This window comes from Dunckerocampus dactyliophorus, chromosome 1 (genome assembly GCF_027744805.1).
Source record: "Dunckerocampus dactyliophorus isolate RoL2022-P2 chromosome 1, RoL_Ddac_1.1, whole genome shotgun sequence".
Classification (NCBI taxonomy): Eukaryota; Metazoa; Chordata; class Actinopteri; order Syngnathiformes; family Syngnathidae; genus Dunckerocampus; species Dunckerocampus dactyliophorus.
In genome coordinates, this window is record NC_072819.1 from 9,382,645 (window position 1) to 9,403,053 (window position 20,409).

General features: G+C 40.1%; 1 protein-coding gene across 13 annotated transcripts in view; it reads left to right on the plus strand.

The window, feature by feature from the left end:
- The window catches only part of dmd (dystrophin), a 235,406-nt gene that overhangs the window by 45,117 nt on the left and 169,880 nt on the right, over nucleotides 1–20,409 (plus strand). For all 13 annotated transcript variants that reach the window (XR_008569972.1, XR_008569973.1, XM_054772711.1 and 10 more), the window contains exons 2-5: nucleotides 7,403–7,464; nucleotides 15,844–15,936; nucleotides 16,017–16,097; nucleotides 16,208–16,300. Coding sequence is in view for 11 of the 13 variants with exons in the window: in XM_054772711.1 (XP_054628686.1) it covers nucleotides 7,403–7,464; nucleotides 15,844–15,936; nucleotides 16,017–16,097; nucleotides 16,208–16,300 (329 nt within the window). In the remaining 2 variants the exon portion in view is untranslated. The remainder of the gene's footprint in view (nucleotides 1–7,402; nucleotides 7,465–15,843; nucleotides 15,937–16,016; nucleotides 16,098–16,207; nucleotides 16,301–20,409) is intronic.

Here is a 20,409-nt window from a genome sequence, read left to right on the forward strand (position 1 = left end):
CCAGCTGTCTTCAAATGTGCGTCAAACACCACACAGTGCGCATCTAGATTGTTGATATAGATGTTGGTGCATGATAATGCGCCACATACAGTATACTGTCAGTAACTGTAACAGCATTCATTGTAACATTACCAACACTGGTAATGAGACACTTTTTATATGAAACACTATGAATAAGTTTCATATTCTCTTTTAGGCAAGACATGTTTACATCCACAAGCAACAAGAACATTCCTGTTTACGTGTTAATCAACATACAGTAATCCCTCGTTTACTGCAGTGAATTGGTTCCAGATTCAACCGTGATAAGTGAAATTGAGCGAAGTAGGATTCCTTATTCATAAATAGAATATTTTTGTAGTTAGAAGATTGAAAACCTGTTTACGGGCTTCTAAATTCGGTTCTTAACATTATTAGAGCTCTCTAGACTTGAAATAACACCCCCATAGTCAACTTTACAGTATGGCAAATGGTCTTTCACTTGTATAGCGCTTTTGCACCTCTGAGGCACTCAAAGCTGCTTGCACATTTACCTACTGATGACGCAGCATCAGGAGCAACTGGGGATTCAATATCTTGCCGAAGGACATTTCGACATGATCTTGGGAGGACGGAGGACCGAACCCACAACCTTAAGGTTGGGTGACGACCACTCTACCATGTTGCCCCCTTTACACTGATATTACCCAATATACAGACCCTTTCCAAAAAATTAGAATGTCATGGAAAAGTTGTTTAATTTCCATAATTCCATTCAAAAAGTTAAACTTTCATAGATTATAGATTCAGGGCCCACAATTTAAATGATTTCAAGTATTTATTTGTTTATTTTTACATAATTTGGGCTTCCAGCTCATTAAACCCACGAAAACAGGAATTCAACAAATTAGAATACTGTGAAGAAATCAGCCCAAATTTTGCAGGGCACGAATGTTTTAAACTGAGTGTCACACACTAATCATCTACTAAACTCAAATCACCTGCACAGGCTTCCCCTGGTGTCATTAAATTGCTTCAGTTTGGTTCAATTGTCTCATTTCGGTTCAATATGGGGAAGACTGCAGACATGACAACTGGCCAGAAGACCATCATTGATACCCTCCATAGGATGGGTAAGCCACAAAAGTTCATAGCTAAGGAGGCTGGTTGTTCACAGAGTGCTGTGTCCAAGCATATCAATGGAAAGTCTAGAGGAAGGGCAAAATGTGGCAGGAGAAGATGCACCAGCAAAAGAGATGACCGTGGGCTTCAGCGGATTATCAAACAGGGAAGATTCAAGAATCTGGCAGAGATCCAGAAAGAGTGGAATGAGGCGGGAGTCACAGCTTCAAAAACCACCACATTCAGACGCATCCGGGAGATGGGCTACAACTGTCGGGTTCCTCGGGTCAAGCCACTTCTGAACCTGAGCCAAAGTAGGAAGCGTCTCCACTGGGCCAAGGAGAAGAAGGACTGGACCGTTGGCCAGTGGTCCAAGGTCCTCTTTTCCGATGAAAGTAAAGTGTGCCTTTCATTTGGGAATCAAGGTCCAAGGGTTTGGAGGAGACGGGTGAGGAACAGAACCCAAGCTGCCTGAGGTCCAGTGTGAAATATCCACAGTCCGTCATGATTTGGGGTGCAGTGTCCGGTACAGGTGTTGGTAAACTCTGCTTTCTTAAATCCAAGGTCACCGCAACAGTCTACCAGAATGTTTTAGAGGACTTCATGATTCCTTCTGCTGAGGATCTGTATGGAGATGCAGATTTCATCTTCCAGCAGGACCTGGCCCCTGCTCATACCGCCAGAAGCACCAAAACCTGTTTTGATGCCCATGCCATCACAGTGCTTGACTGGCCAGCCAACTCACCGGACCTAAACCCCATTGAGAATCTATGGGGTATTCTCAAGAGGAAAATGAGGGGCACCAGACCCAACAACAAAGAAGAGCTAACAGCAAGCATCAAGGAAATCTGGGCTTCCATAACTCCCAGGCAATGCCACAGGCTGATTGCTTCAATGCCACGTTGCATCGAGGCAGTGATTAAGGCAAAGGGATTCCCAACCAAGTATTGAAGATTGACATATCGTTTTGAAAGTACCATATTTTGATTGATTTGATGTGATCCTAATTTCTTTCTTTTTTTTCCTGCAAAAACTGAGAAGTAAATGGTGATTTCTTCACAGTATTCTAATTTTTTGAATTCCTGTTTTCGTGGGTTTAATGAGCTGGAAGCCCAAATTACGTAAAAATAAACAAACACTTGAAACCGTTTAAATTGTGGGCCCTGAATCTATAATCTATGAAAGTTTAACTTTTTGAATGGAATTATGGAAATTAAACAACTTTTCCATGACATTCTAATTTTTTGGAAAAGGTCTGTAGTAGACATAATAAGATAAAATAAGACATGTAAGACATAAATAAGACTCGTCGTGTGTTGCTGTAAATGTGTTCCGGTGCGAGGGGGGGCACAAGAAGTGAGTCTTAGTTTGGTGTGGGTTACGGCCGCAACAGTAGACTGTATTAGGGATTATTGTGGCTGTTGTGAGATCATTCAGACCTGCAATAAACGCCTATTGCTCTGGCGATTAAGTCTGGTGCTTGTGTGTCTCACCGAACATTGCAGTAACAATACTGACACCGGTTGACCAGTGTAGAATACTACATATCATCACAATGTCTTTGAATGCACCTTCTGAATGCTTTATATTTGTATTTTACTTCCATTTTCCGTTTTATGTTTGAAAATGCTTCATTTAGGCAAAAAATATGTAACATTTGCTGATATATGCATACTTTTTTATTGATAATAGGCCGTATTCAACCAGGAAACAGCATGATTTATTAATTAATATATTTTTGAAAACCCATGATAGAGTGAAGCTGTGAAAATTGAAGCGAGAAGTGGTGAGGGACGACTGTATTTCCAATATTGTTGGTAATAAAGTCTGGTGTTTTTGCCCCAGGTTTTTACAGCACACACAGCGTAGCTGACTGTAATGTGTATCGGCATAAGTCTTGAACCATTAGCCAAACAATTCCAGTGGTTTCTCAAGCGAGAGGCTGTGGGCTTTCCAGTAATTTACACATGTCATTAAGCTAATCCAAGGGACTGTCACGGCAGCTCTGAGAAGATGACGCTTTGATATGAAGCGGAGTGGTTGTTTGTTTACAAAGAAGAACACAAGTACCTTAGACGGTGTAAAGTGTATACTTTGTCATTTTATCCCGATGTGGGTTTATGAGTACTGACTTGGCAGTCAAGTTAATCCCTGCCTGGCAAAGGAGTGTAATGGGTTAATCTGGAACAGGTGGAAGCTGAGAGAGTATCAGTCGGCTTAAATAGGTTTATGTGTGAACGTGCATGTAACACTGTGCTTGTAATGTGTATTTTTGTTCGTGCTCCAACGCATTACACCCTTATTAACTATGTACTGCATTGTGTCTTCTTTCGTCTTCTTTTACTTCACTGAAAAAAGATTGAGAGGTAAGGTAATAGAAAACCAAAAATAGGTTTTCAGGGGCCACCATGGCAATAACAGAGCTGTTATGTAGATATCTATGGTGTTAAGTCAAGGTCGAATGCGTTTAAAGTGTTGTTTTAAAATGTGCATTTGCCAAGTCATCCATGCCTCTTCTTTCTGACATACCTCGATCCCCTTTGTCGCTTTTATCCCCAGCACATTTTTCGGTGACAATCCCATCTGATTGCATTTTGGTCTCGTGATTTGATCCGTGGGATCGTCCGTGCCCGTTGCCAGGCAACTGATGCCCAACCCGTGACCGACGACGACGGTGCCACGCGGACCAAAGAGACGGATCACTTGTTTGCCCCCAAGGGACTTCTTTGCTTACGTTTTCCCGAGCTCCGTTAGAATGGTGACAGGCGCGGCCAGACAGACTGCATCAGAGGTCACACGTTAAGTTGCTGTAATTTAAATGCAGCAGTGTGTGGGTATAATGCCATATACACTACGCAACATGTACGGTGGTGTGGATGTGTATGTGTTTGGCCCATTCCTGATTTTTATTATTTTTTTGCATGTTTGCCACACTTAAATATTTCAGATCATCAAACTAATTTTAATATTAATCAATGACAACACGACTGAACAGAAAATGCAGTTTTTAAATGAAACATTTTATTATTAAGGGAAGAAAAAAAATGCAAATCTACATGGTCCTGTGTGAAAAAGTGATTGTGCCCCCTGTTACAACATAACTTAACTGAGATTAATTTAGATCAATCAGTCTGGAAAAGGTGGTAAAGCTATTTCTAAAGCTTTCGGACACCAGCGCACCGCATGGAAAAGTGGTGAACCTTCCCAGGAGTGGCTGGCCAACCAAAATTATTCCAAGAGCGCAGCGATGACTCCTCCAAGAGATCACAAAAGACCCTACAACAACATCCAAAGAACTGCAGCCCTCACTTACCTCAGTTAAGGTCAGTGTTCATGACTCCACCATAAGAAAGACACTGGGCAAAAACGGCCAAACTTCCAAGACGAAAACCACTGTTGAACAAAAAGAACATTAAGACTCTTCTCAATTTTGCCAGAAAACATCTTGATGATCCCCAAGACCTTTGGGAAAATACTCTGATGAGACAAAAGTTGAACTTTTTGGAAGGTGCGTATCCCATTACATCTGGCATAAAAGTAACGCCGCATTTTAGAAAAAAAACATCATACCATCAGTAGAATGCGGTGGTAGTGTGATGGTCTGGGTCTGTTTTTCTGCTTCAGGACCTGGAAGACTTGTTGTAATAAATGGAACCATGAATTCCGCTGTCTACCAAAAAATCCTGAATGAGAATGTCCAGCCATCTGTTCGTGACCTCAAGCTAAAAAAACTTGGGTTCTGCAGCAGGAAATGATTCACAAACCCTTTATTTTAAAAATTTTAGTACACTTTCAAACCTCTAAAATAATGCATAAAGTTAATAATAAAAACCCAAAAACCTCATACAGTATTTCTCTATCAGAGAGGAAAAATATGATCTTAGAAGAAAATTGAACTTAAAACATTTGCATGCGAGAACAACGCTGAAAACCCACAGCATTTCTGTATGTGGAATTAAATTATGGAACGGATTGAGCAAGGAACTTAAACAATGTACCGAGATGAGCAAATTCCAAAAACATTACAAGCAGTTGATGTTTGGTAAATACAAGGCAGAAGAGTCTTGATCATTACACTGATTGTTCTGTCATGCTAGTTTTTTATTTGTATTATTTATTATTTATTATTACACTGATTATTATATAAAAATCTGATATGGAAAGCAAGAAGTTAATAATATGTACTGTACAAGATGTGGAATTGATGGGGGGTAGGATTAAATAAGCTTTGTTTCCTCCTACTCCTTTTGGACATGTGGAACTGTGACATGATGATTCATGAGATGTATTCCATTGTAACCTTCATGTTCAAATAAACTAAACCAAACCAAACTTGACTTGAATATTGAGATGCTGTGGTATGACCTTAAAAAGGCGGTTCATGCGGGAAAACCCTCCAATTTGGCTAAATTACAACAGTTCTGCAAAGATGATTGGAATTTCTCCACAGCGCTGTGAGAGACTCATTGCAAGTTATCGCAAACGCTTGATTGCAGTTGTTGCTGGGTGGCCCAACCAGTTATTAGGTTTAGGGGGCAATCACTTTTTCACACAGGGCCATGTAGATTTTGATTTTTTTCTCCATTAATAATAAAAAGTGTCATTTAAAACTACATTTTGTTTTCAGTTGTGTTGTCATTGACTAATTTTTACATTTGTTTGATGAGTGTGAGAAACAGTGTGACAAAGTGTGACAAATCAGGCAGAGGGCAAACACTCTCACACACACACACACACACACACACACGCACACACACAGTATAATGTGTATATACTATATAAGTATAAATAATACAATAAATACGTATTTCAAAAAAATATATGTATTAAATAATGTAAATGTATATATATATATATAAATAAAAATGTAATAAAAAATAATAGAATGGTAGGGGAAATACTGGTGATTATCTGCTCCTTGCCTTTATTTATTCCATAGCCTACAACTCAACTTGTCTTTACAGTGGTGCCTTGGTTAACTTTATTAATGCAACAGTCTGACTCAAACCAAAACAGACTCTAACCAAGGCAAATTTTCCCATAGAAAATAATGTAAATCCAATTAATCTATAAGTTAGTCAATCTATATTGACTAACTGAATACACAACTATGATTTTCAGTCTATTTTAATGGATTTGTGAATACAAAAATTAAAGTTTTGGTGTTAAAATACAACTGTTTATTCCTACACACCGGGATGCATTCAGGTGTCATCCCACGTACTGTATTTCAAGCGTTTTCTTCGAGAACATTCGGACATTTATTAAACAGTTGCGTTTTTATTGCATCCATATACTTAAAAAATGACTTTTTTCAGCTTCTGTAGCTTGAGTTTATCACCTTGTTGGTGCAAACATTACGCCCTCCCTCTGGCTTTGTCTTCTTTTCTTGTGAATTGAATGTTGCTTGGAGCAGTCCCTAAACCCCCAAAACAAACGATCATAAAAACCAGTATATGTAGTTAATTATAGCCTAGTGCAACTTATATGTTTTTTTTCCTCTTCACGATTTATTTTTTGACTGATACGACTTTTAGTCTTTCTTTTTTGGGAGAATGAACAGAACAAGTATTTCATTGCATAGCAGAACTACCTGTTTTACTGTGCATATGACAATAAACCTCTTGAATCTTGAATCTTGATTCTTGAATAGTAAGTAAGTAAATAAACAAACCAACAACAAGAAATAGATAATAAGGTAATATTCCACATGACTTTGGCTGCAATCAACAGGACGATATTCATTTGAAAGAACTATACAACTTACTGGGATTTTGATGATTTTCTCCCTCCATGAATCAGCCGTGTAGTCACTTCCTCTACATGCTTGCAACCAAACAAGAAAACATCTAACCAAACAAAACACGACCGCTTGGTACAGGTTAATAGAAATGAGGCTCATTACTTTTTTTTATTTTTCTGATACTATTTTTTTTGCTGCCATGTAGAGATAACAAATCCCACTGTAAAGTATAAAATGTAAGAAATTATAAATTATGGAGTAAATTTTAGCAACAAAAATGCATGAGGAATTATTCATAAGAGCAGCAGGTTCCGCTGTTTCCTGTGTTGGTTACAGCGGCAGCCAGAGCGATGTGATGATTGATGACATGAAAATGCAATTAACGCTGAGCAAGATTGGAGAAGCCTGCTGTCATGCTGAGTACCACTTTGTGTGTGTTTGTGTGTGTGTTATGATCCCCTTCAATATGTGCATGTATCGATTTCAGCCTCTTTACAATTGCCTTGTTACATCTATTTGTTTTCCTGATTGCAAATTTGTGCTCCTCTCACCTGGCAGATGAAAGAGAAGATGTGCAAAAGAAGACGTTCACAAAATGGGTCAACTCGCAGTTGTCTAAGGTAAGGCAAATGATTGCTTTTATGATCACACGCTGGAAATACGCTTTACTTCAAAGCCTCCTTTTTGTACCAACAAGGTTAAATGTCCTGCTAAAATTGATAATGCATATTCATCACACTTTTGGGATATCATATTGTCCAGTTAGGATGTGATTATAACATTTGGGTTTTGGATTGGAGCCCGCATGCAGAGACAGAGCCAGAGTTAGCAAAAAAAAAAGTATTTAAAAGTAGGGGTGCTCCGATTAGGCTTTAATGCTGCCGATTCCGATACCAATCACATGGATTAATTTTCAATTTACTTATAATGAGTGCTATTGGCCAGGGGCATTGTATTGGGGTGTTTGGGGGTGAGTTAGGAAAATGATTAAAAAATAAAAAGGGGTGATGTGATTTTTTTTTTCATCTGGCCCAGAATTCGTAATATCCAAGACATTAGAACAGGACACTGCCCTGCACACAGGGATCTCTGCACTCTACAGGCTGCAGTAGTTGGAGCCACAGGTGATCTTTTTTGTGATTTGCATTGAAAGGCAATGATCGGTATATGCCTTTCTTTACTTCAGTACAGGATCTTTTTTATTGAACTTTGACATAGCGGCAAAAGTATGTTACATGTTTACACTTTCAAAATTCAACCTTATCTAAAAAGGAGTGGGATGAATGAATTATTTAATTTCAGTTCAGGATAAATGATACCACACACAAAAAAATGACATCAATACAGTTTTTGTGTCGTGCATGTGTGCAAATGTTTGGCATTTTATGTCCCCCTGAGGTTGTATTTTCCTCTCAAAATGTAAAAAAAAAAGGCATTGCAAAGAAATGGCTTCATTCAGAGACTCCAATATCGACTCTGCCCGTGTGGTCGGGCATTATCAACGTGATATACGACATGAACTACTGTCACAGAGGTTCAGAATCAAAGAAAAAAAGCCGGTGAAACTGTCTAGATCGGTGCATCCCTAGTTGTACATTGTTGTATATTTGACAATATAAATAATATAAATACAAAGAAGCGGTGCTTCATACACTCATTTATTCTATTATTAGTGTTACATGTTCGCCTTTGCTCATGAACGCATAATAATGTGTGTAGCTTGTCATTACAACTCCGTACAGTAGATGGCATCGTAACTCTGCTTCTTAACATATCTCATATACGACACACAAAAACACATTCAACATCTATCATGTGCATTTTGGCCAATCAAAAGCTTGAAAGAGCTAACACAGCTGACTTGGTTTTGCATTATAACGCATGAGGTGCATGTACGCTCGTCTACAGTTGCACGAAATGCATGACACCCCAAATAGCCACAAAGCACCTAGGCGACAAGTGTCATGGCCAATTAGAGCATGACATCATCTGCCGCCTCCGGCATGCCAAAGCCACAGATAGATTGCAATCCTAATGGAAACACATACAATACAAATAATGTATAATAGATTTAATGGAACCTTGCTTTGCACCATTAATCCATTCCAGAAGGCCTGACTCTAGCTGAAACCAACTCTAACTTAATCAGTTTTTCCCAATAACTAAAATTCAAATTGATATGTTACCAAAAAAGCCAAAAATGTTAACACAAGACATGCAGTGTCTTGTGGTTATTTTTACCTTCACTGAAGACGTGATTCTTGACGACTGTCTGCAAAGACATGATGTGGCAGCGAGAGCTCAACCTCCACCATCTTCCTGTTTTGCCACGAGTTGTTTCTTGAATTCAACAGTGTTTCTCACCTCAATACTGTAACCCAAAATGGAGCTCAAGAAAGTTGCAAGTGCTAACATTTTGAGAAACGCCTGAGAATTCAAGAAACAACTCATGACAAAATAGGGAGGTGGTGTTCGTGTGGTGTCTCTCTGCCACTTCGTGTCTTTGGGAACAGTCATCTTCAGTGAAGGTAAAAGTAATCTTAAATGTTCATTTATTCTTTTCATTCATCATTTATGTGCATTTTGAAGTTGTAAAACTACAAAAACGTGTTTTTGATTAACATTTTTAAGAGTCAGCCGCTGATGAAGAAAACAATTCAAAATGCATACACTGTATATATGATGATTGCAAGGTATACATGTACATTTGAGGTTGCTTTTGGGTCGCACGGTGGCCGAGTGGTTAGCTGTTGGCCATCTTGGTGTGACTGTTCACAAAGACTCGATGTGGCAGTAAGATCAACACGGACACCACCATTATATCTTGAATTCCATAATGTTTCTTACCTCAATAACCCAAAATGGAGCCATAGAAAGTTGCAAGAGGCAGCATTCTGATAAAGAAAGTGAGAAACACTATTGAATTCAAGAAATAATTCGTAACAAACCAGGAAGAACTGAAAAAAAAAATGTGCGTTGCACCGATGACCTCATAAACCGGCGACGCAAGCTAATATAATGCTACCAAAGTCATTAAAATGTTTTGTCATTAAAAATACATGAGGAACACAGTTGCACTCATGCGGTATATTACTACCATGACAAGACACACGGCATGCTGTACACTAACCGGAAATTGTACGCAAACCGAGGCGAAATTAAGACGGAAATTTGCGATGTTAACCGAAAAACACGCTATCCAGGGTGGACGCTAACTGAGGTTCCACTGCATAAGAAGATATAGTTGGTAGTTATTTTCACCTTCAGATTTTTTGTGTTGGTCCCCCAGAGACAAAAGCACATACACACAAACCTCTCATTTCTGATGAGACATTGATGAGGAAAACGTGTGCGTCTGTATTTGGCATTGTCGTGTTGTGTACTCTTCTTGTCTGCTGTAGTTATTTGTTGACCCTCATTGTATATATTATCGGGTTGTGGTGTGTGTCTTTGTGTATGTGCATGCCAACTATCACTTGTGGTCCTGTTCTGGAAGTTGATTAAAACTGGCGTAAGAAGTCTGCTGTTTCCATGGTGACAAAGACGTTGAGATGCGCATCCACGTGTGAGCATGCGTGTATGTGTGACAATGTAGTGGCTGCCTACCAGCAGGAGCAGGATGAAACTTTGAGATGGGAGGTAGATAAGATCATGTAGAAAGTAAGTACATTTGAGGTAAAAGTAAAATATAATGAACGTGATCTTCTTGGGATTTGCTGGTGGTGCCGCTAATACTGTACAAGTAGGGATGCTCCGATCAATCGGATACCAATTAGTATAGACCGATTTCCGTAACGTGCACGTGATCAACAAATGCCAATAAATGCCTTTCAAAGCCGATCACCAAAACCGTAGGGTTGTGGTGTTGTGGTGTTATTAATACACCATCAATAGTGTGAGTCCAGCTGTGTTCGTAATGTATTTTTATCACCAGCAGCCTATTAGCTTGTTAACAAAATAGAAAACCACGTTAAAATTCTGAAATCAACCAAATATCTGGTATTTATGATCAAAACTGTTGTTGATTAAAATATTTATATATAAAAAAGTAGGTTGCACGATGTAAAAATAAAACGTAATTTGTGCTTGAAATATCACAAGTACAGTGGAACCTCGGTGTGCGTACACCCCGGTTAGGGTGTTTTCCGGTTAACGTAAAAAAAATACAGAAAAATGATTGCCTCGGTTTAAGTACGGTGCATTTTTCGGTTAGCGTACAATATGGCGTGCATCTTGTCGTGTTATGAATACACTGCATGAGTTTAACTGTGTTCTTAATGTATTCTTCGCACAAAACGTCCTTAGCTTCTCACAAAGGAGCTAGTTTGCTAAGTTACAAAATGGCAACCGGAACTGGAAGTCTTCTACGTAGCCCGTCTATGATGTCATCAGCGGTTGACTCTCAACAACAAAACACGTTTTTACAGTTTTAGTTATTTAGTTATTAGTTATATGAGTTATTTCTTGATTCAATATTCGATTCAAGTGTTTTTCCACCTTCTTTATCAAAATGCTGGCACTTGAAACTTTCTTGGGCTCCACTTTGGGTTGTTAAGGTGAGAAACATTCAAGAAATAACTCATGGCAAAACAGCAAGGTTGTGTCAAGGCCGTGTCTCGCTGCCTCATCGTGTTTTTGGTAACAGTCACGTCAATAATGAAGTCTTCAATGACGGTAAAAGTATCTTACTGTAAATGTTCATTTATCTCTTTCATTCATCATTTATATGTATTTATATGCATTTGGAATTGTTTACTGCATGTAAAACTATAATTGTAAAACTATAAAAACATGTATTACATAACATTTACATAACATTTTGGGGTTTCTGGAACGGATTTGATTTACATTGATTTGATTTAATTTGATTTACATTACTTCTTATGGGAAGAATTGACTCAGTTAGTGCACTTTTCCATTAGTCAGACCTTCCGGAATGGCCGCACGGTGGTCTAGTGGTTAGCACGTTGGCCAATATAGGAACAACCTGGAGATCGGGAAGACCTGGGTCGATTCTCCCCTGGGCATTTCTGTGTGGAGTTTGCATGTTCTCCCGTGTGCGCATGGGTTTTCTCCGGGTACTCCGGGTACACATTCCCAAAAACATGCAGGTGAGGTTAATTGGCGACTCTAAAATGTCCATAGGTATGAATGTGAGTGTGAATGGTTGTTTGTCTATATGTGCCCTGCGATTGGATGACGACCAGTCTGTACCCCGCCTGTCGCCCGAAGTCAGCTGGGATAAGCTCCAGCATGCCCCCGCGACCCTAATCCCAAAAACATGCAGGTGAGGTTAATTGGCGACTCTAAAATGTCCATAGGTATGAATGTGTGTGTGAATGGTTGTTTGTCTATACAGTATGTGCCCTGCGATTGGATGACGACCAGTCTGTACCACGCCTGTCGCCCGAAGTCAGCTGGGATAAGCTCCAGCATGCCCCCGCGACCCTAATCCCAAAAACATGCAGGTGCGGTTAATTGGCGACTCTAAAATGTCCATAGGTGTGAGTGTGAATGGTTGTGAATGGTTGTCTATATGTGCCCTTCGATTGGCTGGCGACCAGTCCAGGGTGTACCCCCCCCTGCCTGTCGCCCGAAGTCAGCTGGGATAAGCTCCAGCATGCCCCGCGACCCTAATGAGGATGAAGCGGTATAGAAAATGGATGGATGGCTCCTCAATTCAAATGTTTTACTGGACACTTTCAAGATCATTCTCTAAGGATGATGCATTTGCTTTCTGATCGGCCTTAGCCTAGGCCTAGCCTGGCTATCAAAGTTTGAGGCGCAATTGTTGCATAATTGACTTATGCCTGCCTACAACTATATTTTAGGTTTTCTCAATATATCTCAATGTTAATGTCCAATTGCACTTGGACATTTGACAGTCAAATATGCCTATAAATATTCTCATTCATCCATGTCGTATTCTCTATTCAATGCCCTGAGAATTGTCTTGTGTCTTGTGTAGGTATTGGCACACGTGCTAGGAAGACCTTCAATTTTCTTAACTGTCTTTGCAAGAAAAAAATTCAAGAAAATTCTTGGCACAACAAGAAAAGAGCTGCATCTGAAGGCCATGACATTAAATGATAAATAAAGACACAGGCACGCACACACACACACACACACACACACACACCTACACACACACACACGTAAAAGCTGGAAAGCTGGAAACAAATCAGGGTTTTTGCAATCCGCTGGTATGGGGCCCTCAATGTTTGAGCTGATTGCAGAAGATGAAAATGACATAAATGCGCGTTTCAGTTTGTGTCATAACGTGCTTTATCGCTACGTGTGTGTGTGAAATGATGCTAATGTGTTATCAATTGTCAACTTCCTGCCAAAACATCTCATGCACCTGAGCAGTATCCTTGATATTCAAGTTAAAGTTTCAGTACAAAATAGAAGTTTGGATTTAAAGCAGAAGTAAGCAGTCACGTACGTAGTTGACTTTCATATACAAAAACAGTGCTGTAACGTGCACCACATACAGTGGAATCTCGGTTAGGGTACAGGCCGGTTAGCATGTTTTTTGGTTAATGTGTAGCATTTTGCTTCGTTTTGCATACATTTTCCGGTCAGCATACAGTATGGCGCTCGTCTTGTCCTGTTATTAATACACTGCTTGAGTCCAACTGTGCTAATACGTGGAAACAGGAACCGTAAGTCAGCTCTGTCGCCCATCTATAATCAGCAGTTGACTCTGTAGTTGTTTGCTAACTAACACAGTAATGCCACAAGTCTCAAAAACATTTACACAAAAGACAATTACAGTGGTGCCTTGGTTAACATCATTAATCCGTTCCAGAAGGTCCGACTCAAACCAAAACGGATTCTAACCAAAGCAAATTTTCCCATAGAAAATAATGTAAATCCAATTCCAATCCAATTCATCACACCCAAAAATGTTAACATAAGACACATTTTATAGACAATAATAATTATTGTTTTACATGCAGAAAATGATGCAAAAATAATTACAAATGACAAATGAGCAGACAACTTTTTACATCACTTTTACGTAGCTTTGTTGGAAAAAAAAAACACAACAAACACAAACTAAACACATTATTCTGTTGCAACTACAATTTGCAAAAATGTAAATATATATCAAACTAAATATCAACATTCCCGAACCAATAAACAAGTACTTTGCCATTTTAATATAGAATATTAAAAAAACAACAAAAAAACGCTGGTGGCAGTGATGTCACCACTGCCTTAGAAGGTCTCTGGTGACGTGTGCTGGGAAGAGTAGATACGTATGCATGTACCTGTATGTGTATACCTCTGAAATGACGTCCGTCTTCTCCTTAAGCCGTGAAATTTGGAGGTCTTGCACCCTTGTCTTGGTACGGTCTATCGCATTTCTCTTTTGTGCAGTCCATTTATTTTGCTACGTCGTGTATTTCTCTCTTCCGCAGCAGCTCTGATATAAACAAATACATCTTCTTCCGCTTATCCGAGGTCGGGTCGCAGGGGCAGCAGCCTAAGCATGGGAGCCCAGACTTCCCTCTCCCCAGCTACTGCGTCCAGCTCCATCTGACGGATCCCGAGGTGTTCCCACTATCCAGTCATCAATGCGTAGATGCTTTGTGGACTAGTTTGTTAGGTGCACTGTTGTGTACGAAAACCGACATAGTGTATGAAAACCAAGACATTTTTTTGGAAGTAATGTTTATCGAAAAGCAAATTATACGAAAACCGGGGTGTACGTAATCCGAGGTTCCACTGTAGACTCCGGTCCTATATGACAGGTATGCTTAAATACTGGCACTATATACAAACATGCAGTAAAAATTAAATTAACTTTGTCGGTGCTTTGGCTTGAAATCTCATGCTTTGCACCCTGCATCTGTGATGCGACTAATATGTGGTCACATTCTGGTCTTGCAACATCTCTTGTGCTTCCAAGCAGCGCCTTCATCATGAAGAATGCGTGGAGTGTCAGGAGGTCCATGCAGTAAACTGTAATACCAAATGTGACCAGTAGATGTAGGTATATCCTCGGTAATGTTGAGCAACTGTCAAAAGAAGAGACACTTGCTTCAGTTATTCTGGCGTGAGAACATGGCAGCACACTGGGGCTGCTCAATGCGTTTGTCCGACTACCGTGCACCTTGCTGGGCCACGCCAGGTGGCTCCACAAGCTCTATATCCTGGTTCTACCGACCTCCGGAGCTGCACATCGGGGTGGTCATAGAGTGTGTCCGACCACAGTGCACCTTGCTGGGCCAGGCCAGGTGGCTCCACAGGCTCTCTACCCTGGTTCTCCTGACCTCCGGGGTGGCACATGGGAAACTTGGAGAGTGTGTCCGACCACAGTGCACCTTACTGGGCCAGGTTCCATGTTCCATCGAAGGCTCATTCACCAAGAACCCTGGTCTTTTAAAGAGAAGGATCAAGACCGCAATGACAGCGCGACTTTTCTGGTGGGCTCCTGTTCATGTTTTATATTTTTGTGTAACATTTTTTTGTCTACTAAATATCCCATGTCACGACGTGGAAACATGCGGCTTGTAGACCGGTGCGGCTTATTTATGGACAAATCTGTTTTTCTCTTTAAATTTAGTAGGTTCGGCTTCAATACCGGTGCGTTCAATAGTCTGGAAATTATGGTAATTCTTGTACTTAGTGTTTTATGACTATATTTCATGTCCTTCATGTGTTGTGTGTACAATGTGCGTGACTTAGGAAATAGTGTAGGTATAATTTAAGTCCAAGATTCGACTTACACCAAAACTTGACTGATATCACTGTTTAGGAACAAAACCACCTGTACTTTCTCAAAATGACAGGAATCATTTGTGTGTTTCATGGATACGTAACCGCTCTGTGGGGGTCAGAGTGCTTGCAAATACTTACTGTCCTCACTCTATGTTTTTCATACAGTACTATAAACAATTAGAGGTTGCCCAGTGGTATACAATGTGGTCGTCTGCATGCATTTGTAGTTGAAATTTGTGTTAATATAATTGCTTCCATGTGTGTTTCAGACAGGGAAGCCCCCTGTGGAGGATCTGTTCTCAGACCTGTGTGATGGACGGCGCTTGCTGGAGCTGCTGCAGGGTCTAGCAGGACATGAGCTGGTACGATCTCCCTTTGTGCGATCATCTCAACAAACCCAATATCTGTCTGTGTGTGTGCGTGTGTGTGTGTGTGTTTGCAGGTAAGGTTGGAAAAGGGCAGCTCACGTGTCCACTCGCTCAACAATGTCAATCGAGCTCTGCAGATCTTGCAGAAGAACAATGTAAGCATCAGATTTCAAGTTTTGTGCGCCAAATAGTGTTCTCTATAGCTGTAAATGATTAATAATGAATTATAGTAATGAATCTAAAGTCACGGTTTTCCCCTGTTTAGGTGGAGTTGGTGAACATTGGCGCCACAGACATTGTTGATGGCAATCACAAACTCATTCTTGGGCTCATCTGGAGCATCATTCTTCACTGGCAGGTGTGTGTGTGTGTGTTTCCACACTTCAGCCATGTTTGTGCAAAAAAGCTAAAACACCAAAAAAGTCCTGGGGTCTCATTTATCAAATTTGTGTCCGCACAAAACACTGTAACTGTTCCATTCCTGTTTCAATTTTAAAAGACTCAAATGTTATATCGATCAGTCCATCAAATGAAATGACATCAAATAGCATTAAAGGTATGCAGAACATATTGTCAATGATATTTAATTGACTACAAATACAATGTTGTAATATATACAGTACAAAACAGTCGTCCTTTGTTTATCGTGGTTAATTGGTTGCAGACACGGCCGCGATAGATGAATTTCCACGAAGTAGGATTCAATATTAATAAATGGAATATTTTCATAGAGCACAGAAAATCTCTTTATGATGTTCTAAAAATGATTTTTTTAAACATTATTAGAGCCCTGTGGACATGAAATAACACCCCAATAGTCACCTTTACACTACTTATAGTAGACATCATAAGCAATAATAAGTCATAATAATTCACCATTAGCATTGGGAAAGTAGCTTGTTGTTGTAGTTCTATCTAGAATGTAATGTGGGTCGATCGCATGGCATTAAAAAAAAGATTGACATCAGCCTATCATCAATCCCCACTATGACGTTTGTCACTTGATTGATATACACATCATACCCATACAAAGCCAGTCTAACATGAATCTGCCATACATAGACGTACACTCCAACAATACTGCTAGCTTTGTTAACATCACAATGCGCACCGCATGTGTGCAGGCTTCGGGATCTCTGAAGTGACACGAGAGACGGCCGTCACTTTAACAATACTGTAGCAATCTACCGAGCTAGCTAGTAAGCCTCCAATTTATTTATTCTAAACTTAAGAATAGGTTTGAATGTGACTAGGGAAGAAGGACGAAGATGACAAAAACCTACCACGGCCACACGAATTGGGAGAAGTTTTTTTCCGCTATTTCATGTTGGACTCTTCATCCATGGCTGACTTAATGCAGGTAATTTCTCATTGGTGTAACATTACTGGTTCCTGGTAGTGACCAGAATACTACATATGACTTGTCTTTCAATATTTTTGGCTAATAATAGGCCATAGTCAACCATGAAACAGCCATCATTTATTAATTAATTAACTTTTGAAAAAACGCAATAGCGCGAGTGAGCAACATAGCCATCTGCCATTTGACGCCCTGCACAACCTACAGTCAAGCTTTTGTAAATACCGTATTTTCCGGACTATAAGTTGCTCCGGAGTCACACCAACCAAAAATGCACAATGAAGACGAAAAAAATCATAGATAAGTCACGCTGGACTATAAGTCGCATTTTTGGGGGGAAATTTAATTATAAAATCAGAGACCAAGAACAGACATTTCATCTTGAAAGGCAAGTAAGAGTAATAACAATAGAATGGAGAACAACAGGCTAAATAGGCGTCTGGTAACGTAACGTGAATAGGTGGTATGTTAACTGAACATATTAACAGTTATTCAGATAACTATAGCCTAAACAACCCGCAAAGTCATCTATGTTCATCGCTTTGGCACCTACCTGGGCGTCGAGACGTAACTGTACTGTTGACAAGCCTCTCCCGGCAGCACATTGTTCAAGCACCCATTTGTAAAACTTGTTCCTCAAGCTGTGGGCTATCTAGTTTTTAGCCAACGATTAGCTTTTTTTGTATTTTTCGTTGCAGTTAGAGTATCCTCCGCTTTTTGCCAGTCCCTCACAAGTTTCTCATTCACTCCAAACTTTCTTTCTGCTGCTCTTTTACCGTTTTCAGCTGCATATTTCACTACTTGCAGCTTGTAATCTGCAGAATCTGATTTTCATTTGGAGGCATTTGGGTTCCATCTTTCTCAGTTGTCTTTATAAGCGCCACTCCTACGTGTGGCACTGTGAACAGGCACGCAGACGGAACCACGTAACACTCCGTCGTCTTCCGCTTACAAGAAGTGGAATTACTTCTGCGAGTCATTATGGAGTGTAAGAAAACAAAATATCAGGAGAATGTTGACTGAGGTGAGTCATGGTCATCGAAATATTCAGATATTATGTTGGCTCGTTGTCAAAGCTCACTTCTGGTCACGTGACGGCGACGAGGCGATGGTGGGTCGGTGACGTCATCGCTCTTGTATTGCCTGTATGCACGGCAACGACAAGCCACCGTTTTCAGATTTTCCCACTCTGGAAGCTATTGTCAAAAAAATTGTTTCAGGTCACCCAGAACGCCGTTCCCTTGTGGATGAGAGGCTGAAACGATAAAATACTTTGCCGTGAGGATAACCCCTCAGTTTTCTTTATAAATTGATGTTTACATTGTAAATGTTCAGTGGTACAGGAGTGATAGGAGGAGCAGACACAGCACACAAGCCTAGAGCGCCCTCTCGCGGCTGTCAGTGTGAAAAAAAACATATATAAGTCTCTCCGGAGTACAAGTCACAGAACCAGCCAAACCATGAAAATTTTGTGACTTATAGTCCAGAAAATACGGTAATCAATGAATCGACCGCAGGTGAGCTATTCAAGTTGTCTCATCTCAGCAGGTGTCATCAGTTTGTGATCAACACTTCAAAGGACAGCTTTAGTCCGAGGGGACTGTGTGAGATCCACGGATTTATTCCCTAAGGTAGAGGCATGCCCAAACAGGAAACGTTTCACTCTTTGTGGTGCAAAAGGACAGTTAGAGTGAGGCCACTGCCTGCCAACGACAGTCGTTTGGGTGGAATCATTCAGTTGGGAATAATATAATTCTTTTTAGAATTCAATCATCTGACAAAAGGCAACGCTGACGTTGCCAAGAAAGCACACAAAGATGCTGGAATGGAAATGAATAGCTTGAGCAATGTGGAAGTCGTTGAGCATCAAAAACAGGGTGGAGTAAGAATAATGAATCGAAGAATTTTGGTTCAGAGTTGCAGAATAACATACATCACGCACATGTAACATAACATAAATATGTTTACACAATGACTCACTCACTTTAACTGATAGTGTCATTAGCTACAAACATACTTTGCCTTCTCTAATGATGGGATTCATAGCAAAAGCACTGTTTTGCAATGATGTTCCCTGTGTGTGTGTGTGTGTGTGTTCTATGGGAGCGAGTGTATACAGCAGTCTTTGTCAACGCGCCCCTCCAATTAAAGTGGAAATGCATGCAGTGACCTACTCCAAAATGAGTACCCCCTCCCCTTTTTTGTCTTCCTAGACCACATTCAGTGGTGAATGGCTAACAAACTGTGTGTGTGTCTGGGAGACAGCAGGAGTCCCATGAGTTCAAACTCTATTAATAGATGTAGTGGTAATTTGCCGGTACGTGCATGTGTGTGTGTGTGACTGCATAGAATGGTGTAATGTTCTGTGTGTTTTTGTTTTTTTTTCCTCCTTTTTTCCTCCAGTGTGTTGAGTGTGAATACTTTTATAGTTTTATAGTTTATAGACTGAGGGTAAGCTATGCAAAAGTAATTCTGGTCAGTGAAAAGTATAACACCTCCACTTAAGCCTTGAACAAGTGCTCCAAAACTGTCACTCAGCGATGCACACGCACACATAGCGGTAGTCACAGAATGACTGTTATGCGACCGCTCCTTGCAGGTTATTCATGACAACCAACACAATTCATAGTATAAATAAAATACAAAGACTCAAACCCGTGACCACATTCAAGAGGACACAGTAGGTCCGGGACCCCCAGCGAATGGCCAAAATCTCCAAGTAATTGATATGCCCATTTGAATGTCTATTTTTGACACATGGTTCGCTCCTTCCCGTCCAAACCCTCCTACTAGCTTGAAGTTGACTTTCTCCTCCGAATACAGCTCAACATTTTGCAATAAAGGTGACAATAAAAGTATTAATTGTTATATTATATTCAGCTCCAGAACACTCCTTTTCTCGCTTCTGTTGACTTGTGACACAATCCAGGTTACCTAAATATGCCTTACACACTTATTAAACACATTTACAGTTTCAAATATATACTGTAGATACTAGCCACTAATGAATGATAATGTGAGATGATTGATGACTGTCAAAGCTAGTGCTTCCGTAGCCAAACTTTTAATTTACAGTTATAGTGCCTTCAAGGACTGCCGAACAAAGT